The following is a 13,066-nucleotide window of genomic DNA, read 5'->3' on the forward strand; positions in this document are numbered from 1 at the left end:
CAAAAACATTCACCCAAATTATTTTCACTTTCATCAAGTTCATTTGATTAATTTAGCACCATCCACTTAGTTTTGATTAACATTAATCGCCTTTTAAAGCCAAAAGGCTAAGGGCATAAACAGGTCTCATTAAGCAAGAATTTCAATTAAAAGATCAATTAGCCTCAACTGGAACAAATCTCAGACGTCACAGTGGTCCTACAGCAGCAGGGTTGAGAGTCACTAGTTTAAGGTTAAACTTCTATTATTCTTCACAGGACCTGCATGAACATGGGCTGTAAACTTAAAAAGCCTTAGTCTGAAAAACTGGTCACTTACATTTGAATGGTTTTCTTTCAAGGAACGTTTGTTACAAAACTTATTTTCAAGAGTGAGATCGGGTCTGTTGTGTCAGACCAGAGACAATTAAACAGCCACTGAGGTCAGGCTCACAGCTCTCCTCTCTTCCTCCAGGCCAGGCTTCCCCTCAAATGGATGGCACCTGAGGCCATTTTCGACAAGATATACACCACTCAGAGCGACGTGTGGTCCTTTGGCGTGCTGATGTGGGAAATATTCTCTCTGGGTAAAAGACACTAATGCTTTATCTCCCAAGTGACACAGAATGTACAACCGATTTCCTCTGATGTTGCCGACAGTTGTCAGTTCAGAATGACACACCCCAAATGAACATTACAAAAATATTCTGCATAGAAATGTATTCCACCTACATGGTAATAACAAACAGAATTTCATGATGGCATTTGTATGGACCTGTAAGGTTAATTTATTTCCTGGGGTGAGACTGAGCAGCAACACCTGACTGATCCAGTGCACAGTGTAGTGAGAGATTGCGCGTATTGTATTTTAGAAGCTGTCTCCACTTTCTTTTTATCAGCTATTGACAAACTTCCAAATCTGGGACAGAAAGCATAAGCACACTAACAATAACTTCTTGGCAGACCGAGGTCATAATAACCTGACTAATACCAAATATTTTCAGGTTTTTGTGGCTTGCCGTGTATTTTTATAATCGAGCTCTAACAGCAGGTTTCGTCTAAAAAGAATACATGAATGTTTACAAGCAAGAGGACATTTGACCCGTCCAGCTTGTTTGGTTTTTAATTGCTAGTTGATTTGAGAATTTCATCCAGCAAATGAAAGAAGCCAGGGTATCGACTTTGACTCACAGCTTGGGAGCTTGCTCCAGATTTCCATATCCCCTTATGTACAAAAGTGCTTCCTGGAAATATTTGTTAGTCCAAACGGAAATGGTTTGGATTACAAGATCCTCTCTCACTATTCAGTACTAAAAGCTTTGCATAGAAAAAGTTGTTATTTGCAGAGTCGACCGATATTTGCATTCAACGAATATACTGGTAATTAATACTGAAGCATTTTCAGCACAGTTTACACCACTTAAACATTAGATTCCTTTCAGAATTGTACAGGAATGTGGGAGTTTACATGCCCTGAGCTTCACAATCCAAACTTATATTTCCTTCATTCCTGCAGTGAAGCCCAGAGCACAAGTACACGCAGCTGGTGCAGAGAGTTCTGCTACTCTAAATATTTACATATTGACATTGTTTCATGGCTATTTCTGTGCCCTAAAAAAATGGAAGGAATGAGACTGCGACAGAAAGTTACTGCCACGTTTTTGGTATCGTACGCGCTCAAGTTCTTCCAGTAAAAGAAGTGGATTTCGTGAAAAATGTGTGGTCAGACTCACAGCACAAGCTAGCTGCCAAGCGCAGATGTTAATGAGTCTGTCTGTTACTGCTTAATTGTTCCCTTGAAGGAAAACAGTATTACTTCATGTGGCCTGAAGAAAATAAGGAGCCGGGTGGCAGTGGGAGGTCGCAGCTGAACTCCAGCAGCAGTGTGACCAAGGAAAAGGTCATTAAAATAAAGTCGGTCAAGTCTCCACTGAAAACAAAGGCTTTCCAGTTGGTAGTGCATAACATTGGTAACCAAGCAGCTCATCCAATGTAAATGTTTGTCCTGACTGAGCAGTGCTTTTCTCTCCCTGTATTATCAGCACTCTACTTGCTGCGTGAGCCTGGTCTTTTTTTTTAAAAAACTTGCAAAAAACATGAAGCCACGAAAGACACACAAACTCGTGTTTGCAGAGGACAGGGGTTGTTTTTTTTTGTCTTTCTGATGTAATTGTTTCAATCGCAGTCAGTATATATCCCAAAGAGACATATCGTCAACATCAGCTGTTTACCACGTGGCGTCGGAGCAGAACTCCGGTCTCTGCAGGAGTAGATTGATTTAATTTTTTCTGCTGCACTGCTGATGGAAGGCACTAGAAAAAAAATAAACTCCACCCCTCCCACACTTCCCACTTGTATATAGAGAAGTGTGTTTAGGTGTGTCTAAAAGAACATAATAGGGGAACTTAAGAATTCACAACAATTAAAAACCATAACCTTTGGAATCAGATATTATTTGCAGGTCAAAAGTTTGCCCGGGTCACAAATTGCAAACTTAAGCACATTATGGTATCGCACAACCTCCAGTGGCTCGGGCTTTGTCTTGCTACCTTGGATTTCCTGATCTTGTTAGTTTAGGTGCCACAGCTGAACACACACCCTGTTTTTAAATCAGCTTTGGGTTACATTGTAATTAATAAAGACAATACTGCGCAACAATGACACTCCCCCCGACATGGCTGTTGATGGGGGGGGTAATGGGTTTAGGCTGACGTCACCCACTTTTCAGAACATTATTCTCTCAGAAAAATGGATTCATGTGCGCGCGATGTCAGAAGATCACATCTGGTCTGGAAAAATATTGTTTTTACAAATATCTTTAGAAAACAGACATTCATAAAAAGCAATCAAGGGGAAACTTACTTTGGCACACTTTGGCACTCGTTATTAATCCCATTTACATACCAAACCCACTCTTTTGTGCAATCAGTGCTGCCTCACACCCCCAGGGCTCTGGGTTCAGTTCCAGATTGATGGGACAGTCTGTCTGTGTGGAGTCTGCATGTTGCACATGGGTTTTCATGAAGAGCTCTGGTTTGCTCTGTAAGACACGCAGAGGGGAGCTACCTTACATTGTCCCTCAATGGGCCAGGGTGGAGGGGTGTGTTTCAGTAGGGGGAAGGGGGTGTTCCTAATACAGTCGGTACCGGCTATAACACAGAGAAACAGAACAAACTGAACACGATGGGTCAAATGTCCTAGGATCTTGCTCTTCATTATAATAAAAGGGAATTATTTGCACTGCCATATTTCAGGCAGATGATGGGTGTGTAAACTATGTTTCAATGCGAAGAGCGTTTTGACTCTGGTCCGGCTTGTTGGCCTCACCGCGGCTCGCTCAACGAGCCGGCCCAGCCCAGTGACTCTTGCCCCTGCCCCTCCAGGAGCCTCGCCCTACCCCGGGCTGCACATAGACGAGGAGTTCTGCTGCAAGCTGAAGCAAGGCACCCGGATGAGGGCCCCCGACTATGCCTCCGCAGACATGTAAGATAAGAGATCACCTTATTGGCCATTTACAATGTCTTGCGTTAGGAATCTGTCTTTTTCGCAGGCCCCAGCTTGCTCTCCATGAGACACAGACAGGGAGAGAGGCTGGAGGTCAGAGCGCAGGGTCAGCCTTTTATACAGCGCCCCTGGAGCAGCTGGGATGAAGGGCCCAACAGAGTAGGATTCCTCTGCCAGCCGCCGGATTTGAGCCGGCAACCTTCCAGCCACAAGGGCAGATCCTTAGACACAGAGTCACTGCCCCACCCCGTAAGCGACCGAGCGGTGCTGCTCAGCTCGAGCACCATCCTGGGCAGAGAAACTCAACTGTTCTGCACTGGTTTGAGCATTAGAGCCACTGGTCAACGGGGGGGCTGAAGTCCACCCGAGATACCAGTCCGTGCTTTGTGTAAAGTGCTGCCAGTGCATGACGGCAGACAGGCATCAGAGGGTGTTGCACATCAATAGTGGAAAATCATTCTCCCCGCCTATATTGATGCCTGTGTCCTCTGGGTAATGCAGTTAGTTAAAACCGAATCTTAATCCTTCCTAATGTAAAGCACTACTCCGTACTACTACTGCCATTATTATTATTATTATTATTGATTCCAGACCATGTCATGAGCATGATTTCTGCAGCCCTAGTTATAGTGTCTTGACCTCTTTCTCACTACTATAAGGGGACACTGGCTTTTTATCTATTGAAATATCGTTGGTAAATGTGTCAAAATCAGGTGTGAACCCTGAGCTAACCTGCTTTGCCGTCTGTAGAATTTAAATTGTCCACAAACTGTTTTATATGACCTTCTGAAGCACTGAAGTATGTCCAGGGGGAGTCTTTAATCAGGCCCTGCGAATTTCCTGAAGTTCCTCCTGAAAAACAAGCTCAATTTGTTGTACGAGAGAGAAGGCCCACAGCAGCAATTCACTCAGTCCTCCTCGAGGGAGACGAGGGAGGGCCCACTGTAGGCCTCAGCCAAAGTCAAAAAGCTTTTCACATTACTACGGCTGAGAAGAAAAACATCTCAGATTTCATTACCAGGGATGTCGGACTGAATTCCAAGATCTGAAAGTGAAGCGCGCACAGGCATGTACTGACTGAAAGGTGCGATTGGCACAGAGCTGAAGTGGACTGGACACTCGCTGAGGATATAGATCTGACTGACACAGATTGGGCAGTAACCGAACCTCACATGAAAGACCTGGGACATCCAGGCAGCCCGGTCCGGTGGCAGCGCTCCCCAGCAGCTGGCATTGAAAGTCTGGGTCTGAATACTCCCCGTGTGCGGAGGCAATTCTCAAGGTAGAACCTTGTAAATGTTGTTGAAACCGAATAGTTTTAGTGTTTCTCTACGCTGTCAATCTTGGGTAGGAACGGTATTTGTTTTGTATTCCTTTTTTTTTCCTTTGAGACAAATGGAAGCAAAGCCCTCAGTCTCTCTGGCCTCGGCTGCCCAGTCCTGTGGTTCTCGCTGTTATTCCCTGCTTGGGATTACTAACACCACCATGTGAGACTCGTCGTCTGCTACTATTCCCAGGCACTGCTGCGATCCTTCAGTCCTGAACACACTTCTTCACCGAGGAGATGTTCGTCTGCAGAGCTGGAACAAACCCAGCTCTTGTCTATGTAAAGTTTCAGCATTTGACCTGCAGAATCCTTCATTCTGAACCACAAAGCAGTGTGCAAGGGGAGAAGTACTATATATGCAAACCAACTTCATGTATTTGAAAGTGAGCGAACTCAGCAATTCACTCAAAGACAATGTATCGGGTCTGGCAGTTCTCCTGCTCCACATTAGAAACCCCTGACGCAGTCCAGGCCTGGAGGCAGACTGTCTTGGTCTCTTTGCATCAGTTGCCCCTGCTGATAGGAGCTACTGTCCTGTTCCAGTTCAGCCAATTATACGTTACACTGGGGCACAACAATCTGAGCAGGAATGAAATCCTGTAGGACTGTGGACCTCCAGGACTGGACTGGGGCATCCCTGACCTAAATTCATGGTAAAGGCATCCGTTTCTCCTGTTGTAATTACGTGTCCTGTGACTTTAAAGCTCAATCCCATCCATAAGGCATCGACCAGCAAGACTCGCACCCAACACAGCCCTGAACACAGTACTAGCCTCCTGTCATTTCATCAGATGGCCTGAACCAGCCGTTTTGGGAGGTAAAGGGCAACGCTTGCTTGGGGCCGAGCACACTAAACTGCTCTTCCCCCTTAACTTGCGCGCAGCGAATCAAGACTGGTGCACAGTGTGAGGAGGACAGGGCGAGAGCACCAGGGCAAATCCTTACCCTGAAGCCCTGAGCGCACTGCGAGCAGACCTCTGGCCCCCTGCTGCCCAGCCCGAATGAGTCACCATCACGGACACAACAAAGAACTGCATCTGCAACAATAGAGAATTCCCTTCATTAAGACAATATACACACATTCCCAGATGTTAGCATGCCGCCACAAAACAGGAAGGAGGTGCCTGGGGATTTCATTGTGGAGCTATCGGACATCCTAGCTGCTCCTTGATTTGTGACCAATCAAAAGTCATTATCATGTGCGCTTCCCGACACTTCCGGGATCCGTGCACCTGGGGAATAAGGCTAATGACAGGGAGAATTACTACGGAGCCATTTCCTCCAATTAACTGCGGCATTGCTGGGGAAGACAAAATAGTGATTTAAGGCTCGGATATCGAAGGCCAAAACAAAAACACAGGTGGAGAAGGGGAAGAGCAGGGGACCATCTGCGTTTGGAGACTCCTTAGAAGGCAATGCAGAGTAGCTCAGCTAGTATGAGCTTTTAACATCAGACTGTGTGGGTGATGCAGTTGTAGCCAGTCCCACCTCAACACGTGGCCAGCATGGCCAACTTCAATGCGGCTCCCAGTCACTGGGAAACAGCATGACATGCACGTATTTGCACAGTCGTTTCTAAGTGTGTCTGGCCACAGTGTGGTCGTTGTTCTAATACAGGGGTACGGGGTAACCCCAGTGCAGGATCTGCAGGGCTGGTGACATATAGGCTCGCAGTCGAGCTGGGCGTGTAACAACCTGAAGCGGCTCTTTATTGGATTAAGTATTGGTGAAGCTAACGACTTCTCCGAGGTCTTCAGCTGCTGCTGAAAAACCTGCAGGCACACCGGCCCTCCAGGACCAGGACTGGGGTTTTCTGCTTTATTATATACATCCAGGCGGGATGAAACAGAAACGTAAGCACTGGAGAATTTCATCACCAGGAGGTTCCCCCCATAGGAGGAGCTGTCTGAAGAACATAAGAAAGATTACAAACGAGAGAGGGAATTCAGCTCATCTACCATTACTTTTAGTAGTTAGTAGTTGATTTGTCATGTTATCCTGCCTGTGATGTATTTATTTAGTTAGTTAATGGAATCTAAAGCATCCTTGAAACATTCTTTATTGTCTCTCAGTGTCCGTCACTGAAGTCGGCTGTTTTTTCAGTATAAACTATAATACTCCGCACTGAATTGCTGCATTCCTCTGCAGTTTAACCCTGTATTACTGCACAGCGTATTGGAACGACCTCAAGCAGAGACTTCCCACATGGCCAGCAATGCTGACAGCCCTTCTGAAGAATGTCAAAAATATTTAAAAACTGTGTGGGGCAGCGCACCAAGGCTCTAAGCAATTAGTGTGGAATTATCACATTGCCCTGTTCACTATGTAGACTGATAATATTAGGTATTAAGAAATGCACCTCCTTCTCGTGGTATATCAACATAATAAAGTCACAGCCAGGCCGCGCTGATTGCCGGTGTGCATGTCAAGCAGTACCGCTGTTTTGCATGTGTTCACAGCCATTTCCTGTGCTTCACCTTGACCATCAGCACTTACAGACACACGTGCAGTGTGTCAACAGGGCTCTGTACTGTGCACACCATTAGACAGATATCTGGGGCTTTTGCAATGGAAAATGACCTTTCCGTGTCAGAAACCTTCACAGTGCAACACGGCAAGCACTGATGACTTCCTCACAGCAATAAAACATCATCCTGTCCAGCGCAGTAATTAAAGCTTTTATCCTGCAGCTACCAGACAATGTTAGACTGCTGGCAGGGGGAGCCTGCGGACAGACCAACCTTCACAGACCTGGTGGAGAAGCTAGGAGACCTGCTTCAGGCCAACGTGCAGCAGGTAAGGAGAGGAGCTCAGGTGTGCTCAGGGAACTCCATGTTCAACAGCTGTGCGCAGGCAAGGCCAATACTGAAAAAATGAGAATGTTTATGATTAGTGATTTTGCACAGAAAATGAAGACATCATCCAGCTGGGGGCTGCACATTGGTGGTGGAGGGGAGTCCCCATTACCTGTAAAGCGCTTTGAGTGGAGTGTCCAGAAAAGCGCTATACTGTATAACTGTAAAGAATTATTTATTATTATAATTATTAAGACTCACTTATCACATTTTTTCTACTTTTAATTTATTTTTTAGAAGTTTTTTTTTTTTACTAATCAGATATTGTCTTCACATAACGCTGCTTGTGGGTAGATCCATTTGCATTGACAACAGGCTCTTCATGCAGCAAAGACTCCCCAAAGAAATGAAATGATTCACTTTCTCTTGCACACAGGCCATGCTCACTCCCCGCCGGTCCCTTCTCAGGAACCAGAGAGGGACAGTGTGGTGCTCCTTGTACTGTACATTAAAGAGCCAAAAGACCTTCTTCCCACATCGTTTCTGGAGGAGGTTAATTGAGAGAAAAGCAGCACTGATCTCATAGACTCTCTAGAGAGGCTTTTCAGTTTTGAACAGATCTCAGCCATGGCTGAGATTACTGACTCGCATTAAACGTATACACCGTATGATCGTGCAAGATCACTTTCTTTGTAAATTAAAAATGAAAAAAAATGTTTTGCAGAATAAACAGGAGACATTCTGGTTTTCATTTGTAAAGTGAACCAAGATAATGAAAGCAAAAGCATATTTATCATTCAACGTAATTCCTTAACATATTGATGGGTAAAAGAACTGATTGTTTTTTTTACAGAGACAATTTTCAGAGTCCCTACTGATACAGCACTGTGGGTTGGCACGTCTGCAGCTCTTTAGCTTTTCCCTCATTCCTAACAGGCTCATTTTCCAGCCTGGACTGCTAAAAGTTGGGATTTGTGTTTTTGTTTTACAAACATGGAGCTCCAGATGCTCCGGTGTTCAGGTTTACCAATGGAAAATTAAAGTCTTACAGGTTCTTTCCAGCACCACATAGTTATTTGCACTTGCTGTGGGCGGAATGTGTCATCACAGAATAATTCCATCTGTGCCCTTCGCAGGACGGCAAGCACTACATCCCCATAAACACAGCACTGCTGACCAAGGAAGACAAGGCCTCAAGCACTTCGAAAGCAGAGGAGCCCTCCAGAAACTCAGACAGCCTCAGGAACTCGGGGAGCACATGGTAAGCCCAGCTCTCCCCCGCCACACAGGCACCGAGGCCTGCAGCACGGTCCCGGGCCAGCTCTCTGGTTCTGATCCGCCAGGCCCGTGCAACAGCAGCCCGGGCCTCCAGCAGGGATAAGGCCTGCCGTGGGGGCGATGGTGAAACGGGGGGTCACGGGTGCACAGCAGTGAGAGAGAGCACGGCCCCCGACATAAATCACCGGGGGCAGAGGTCTGACGTTCTTCTCCAGCCTCACGTGCGGTTAAAAGCTGCCCTCGGCTGTCAGAGGTTAAACCGCAGCAGGGCGATACAGAGAAGCGGCTGTTGCATTTTGCTGAAAAGAATCGGCACAGATAATGTTGAATAAATCTAGTACAGCGCAACCGTCCATCAACACAGCTCCATATATATATCTTGGCCACCTCACGGAATTCCAATCGCAGCCAGAGCACCTGATACGGCCCTTCTACCCCCCCGAAGACAATATTGCAAAGCTCCTAGATTTTGATTATACCAGCAGGTGTTTTCCAGGTGATGAAAGGCCATGTGTATCATTAGAACTGGATCCATCTATTTTAAATGTGTGGTGAAAATAATAATAATAATCTGAATGTCTTCTAAGTCAGCCAGTGTATCCTGAAATGCTGCAGTGTGTCTTCTGTTTTATTGTGGCTGATAAAAAAACTAATTTAACTTGAGGGAAATAATGAAAGTTTAAATCTGCATTATAGAAATTCGGGGGGGAAAAACATTCCACAGTTCCTTCCGTACCTTCTGCAAACCATAAATTTATTTTTTTGCACAATTCTGTAGGTTAAGTTGCTTTTCATACTTGTCTAAAATTATCTGCCTCCTCGTCACACAGGAACATAAAGATCCGCCCCCCCAGCGTGAAGACCTTTGACGAGGTCACTGTGGAGGACGACACACACAAAACCGACCAGGTAGGTCCTGCCTGGGGCTGGAGAGCGTCACGGTGCATAACTGGGGAAAAAGGCTTCCCTACACACAGCTTTGGAAAACGCGCTGCCTTGTTCTTCTCATTCATTTGGAAAGACATTCCACTTCATCTCCTGCAGCCATGTGAAAAGAGCCCTAGATAATATATGCCCCCATGCATTCACTGACCTGCTCAGTTTGGAGTAACCTCTCCAATAAAAGGCACCGTTCAGGACGCTACACTTGGCCAGGCTCTAACTTCCTGTCCTGTGTCCTGTGCAGGAGGGCCAGTCGGACAGCGGGATGGGGCTCTGCTCAGACGAGGTGAAGACTCTGCAGCTCCTGGAAAACCTAGCCAGGCCCTTGAGCATAATGGCTTTAGCGTAAGTACATGTAATCCTGTTTGAGCCCTGTCACTGACGGATTCCAGAACCACAGGAAGAGCTGTTTTTCTCCCGCTCTGGAATGCAGATGTTGCACGTTTAGCAGGGCTCCTGAGTTTCCCACACTTCCAAGTGCTCCTGATTAGTTTTCCCTCTGCCGAGGGTTGCGAAAGTGAGCCAGCAGATTCGTGAAACACCATTGTGCGGTGTAATGATCTGAAAAGATGGACACAAAAGGCTCCGGAAGTGGTATTCCCATTCAGGGTGAACAGGCAGGAACCGTCCTGTGTCTTGTGCAGCTTGCTGTCTCGGTGCTTTCCTTAACGAGCTTTTTTAAAGACACGTTGTGAAATTAGCAAACATCAGATGACTGAAAGAGCACACATCTTCCGTGATAAATGTCGGTGGGACCCAGTCCAGCTCACCAGAGATAACTGCAAGCCTTTTAGCCTGTAAACAAGTGAATTGTTGACCTAGCAGAATTCTGGAACAAAACCTCTAATTTAACTCTCCTCAGTTTTGCAACTTTGCATTGTTACAAGCGCTAGTACCATTCACAAGCGAAATCGGTCAGAATGCACCTGACAAAACATCAGCCTGTATTGGCAAGGGTTTGACACAGGCGCATCCCAGGAGAGACTGCTTTAAACCCAAGTTCCCCAACAGGCCGATTTAATTCCGGTTTAAATATTAGCTGCAAACCCTCCGCCTGCTTTGAACATCGCTCACGGTAAGAGATGCCAGTCATGTACACATGGAAACAATTCTTGCATCTGTAAGGACGCATCCTGCTGCCAATTTGCGAGGGCGACTCCTGCAACGGACGCATCATGGCGCTTGGCGAGACTCTTGCCTGTGATGTGACAGCGCTGGATTGTGAGCAAACATCAGAGGACTGCAGGTCTCAGGACTTGTAGTCCCTGCAAGACCTATGTAGAGGTTTTGTGCCGCGCCATTCGGAATACTCCTCTCCCGTCAACCCGGGGGTCATGTCTTCATCTACAGCCAGGAAGGGGTAGTTCCACGGCTAGGATCTCAGCTTTGATTCCTTTTTTTTTCTTTTCCTTTTCAAATCAGTGGAGACTTTAGAAAGTCCAGCCAGCCAACAAGACCCAGTTGTGCTTCATCACGAGTTGAGCTCGTTTCAAGACGTATTGTTCAAAATGTTAAATTATATTTGCTTTAAAAATTAGGCTTCTATTTGTCAGGAAAAAATATCACGGAGAGAGCTTCACTCCCACATCCCCAGTGTCTTGAATAAAACCACATGCTTCGTGCACATCGATCTATAAAGTATCTGGACCAGGTGAACCACATACTGTACTCAAGGGAACCGTAGGATCTGTGCCTCCCTGTCCCTATATTTCAAACACCACTCAAGAGTTTAAGTGAATCAGAGAACATATTTCTGAAGTGAGACAGGACTTGAAAAAGCTCATTTCCATCAGCACCTTTCAGAACACAAGAATCACCACCGAAGCCAGACACGCACCCCTATCCTGTCTGCCTAATATGGGCCTTGAGTTGGAAACAATGTGTGAACTCAAGATTAAAAATCCTTTTTGGTGTTTAAAGTTCTGGCTCTGGGACTGAAGAGTTCCAAGCTGATGTTATGATAGCTTCTGTCACAACCCCCTCCCAACATATTCATTCTTGCCCATTCCCTTGGGCTGAACCCTGCTTTTCGCTGCTGTGATTGAAGTTTAAAGGACTGTGAGGAGGAAGACGTGGTTAAACCTCAAGGCTGGCCCCGACCTCATTAATTATGCTGAGGATTTGACTGCACTCCATTACTCATATTCGCTCGCCACTTAAACGACAGCCTTAAGCACGGTGCAAGGTGAGACCTGGCCCGCAGTCAGGAGTGCTGGGCCCCTGTGCATCCTGGGAAAGGTCCTGAGTGTGTGGTCCTCAGAGCGCCGCTCTTTCTCCCTCAGTTTAGTGCCCTGGGAAGAAAGCCAAGAACCACAGATAGTTCGCTGGTGCGCCTTGTTACTCCTGACAACTTTAATACCTGCAAATTGAAAGCAGAAAATTAGAAAATCTGGCCTTGGATCCCCAGTGAGCCATAAGATCGCAGCAAAGTCATAAATACGGAATAAAATCACTTTTATCCAAGCCCTTGGTTAAAGAATGTCACTTTTTTTACAAAGTAAGAAGTGTGGAGTCCAGGCTATAACTGCGTAACTTCAACAAGCTGTGCTTTCAAAAGCAAGAACGTAGGTTCACCTGTAAAGAAAATAATATTTGTAAATGCTCAGAGAAGTCAACACAAACCTGGCCTAGAATATTCATAAAATATTGCAGAATAAAATCCTCATCGTCTTTATAGGAATTAATTATAGAAAATACATAATTAAATAAAAAAGTAGAATATATTACTAAGAGTACTGGAAAAGTTTGTGCTAATGTTTCTAATGATGGGCAGTGTTGCTCTTCTGGAGACGAATGAAAGACACAGAGTGTGGATCGACATGCCTCAAGCTCGCGGGCTCTGTTCGGCCCTCTTGGCTGCTGGAGACGCCCAGCCCCTGTGCTGCAACGGAGAGTGCCATCTTTCCATGCGCAGCAAACCTCCCTCGGAACACAGCTGCAGCCCTGATCTCAGGTGGGAAGAATTCAGGCTGGGCACGGCTTGGCCACGTCGTGCCACAGGAAAATTAAAAACCGAATCCAGGCTGGGCGGCCTCCCAGTCATCTACCTATTCAGGAGGAGAGCCTCTGTGGGAGAAGTATTCCATCACCCCTGACCTGGAGTCACTTTATTAAAGCCAAGCATGGCTCTCATCGTGCAGCCGGCCCCACTGGGCCTTTGTCTGACAGAATTCCACCTGGCAAACGCAGCAGGTACAAACAGTGAGCAGCATGCCTCTTTCAGTTAATTACAGCCCGACTTA

The 13,066-nt window shown here is 46.1% G+C and overlaps 1 protein-coding gene across 1 annotated transcript in view; it reads left to right on the forward strand.

Moving 5' to 3' along the window:
- kdrl (kinase insert domain receptor like) overlaps window positions 1-13,066 on the forward strand; it is a 60,628-nt gene that overhangs the window by 44,176 nt on the left and 3,386 nt on the right. Inside the window, exons 24-29 of the mRNA XM_069193759.1 lie at window positions 454-565; window positions 3,362-3,461; window positions 7,500-7,605; window positions 8,741-8,865; window positions 9,713-9,791; window positions 10,069-10,169. Of these exons, the coding sequence (XP_069049860.1) occupies window positions 454-565; window positions 3,362-3,461; window positions 7,500-7,605; window positions 8,741-8,865; window positions 9,713-9,791; window positions 10,069-10,169 (623 nt within the window). The remainder of the gene's footprint in view (window positions 1-453; window positions 566-3,361; window positions 3,462-7,499; window positions 7,606-8,740; window positions 8,866-9,712; window positions 9,792-10,068; window positions 10,170-13,066) is intronic.

Source organism: Lepisosteus oculatus, chromosome 8 (genome assembly GCF_040954835.1).
Source record: "Lepisosteus oculatus isolate fLepOcu1 chromosome 8, fLepOcu1.hap2, whole genome shotgun sequence".
Taxonomy (NCBI): Eukaryota; Metazoa; Chordata; class Actinopteri; order Semionotiformes; family Lepisosteidae; genus Lepisosteus; species Lepisosteus oculatus.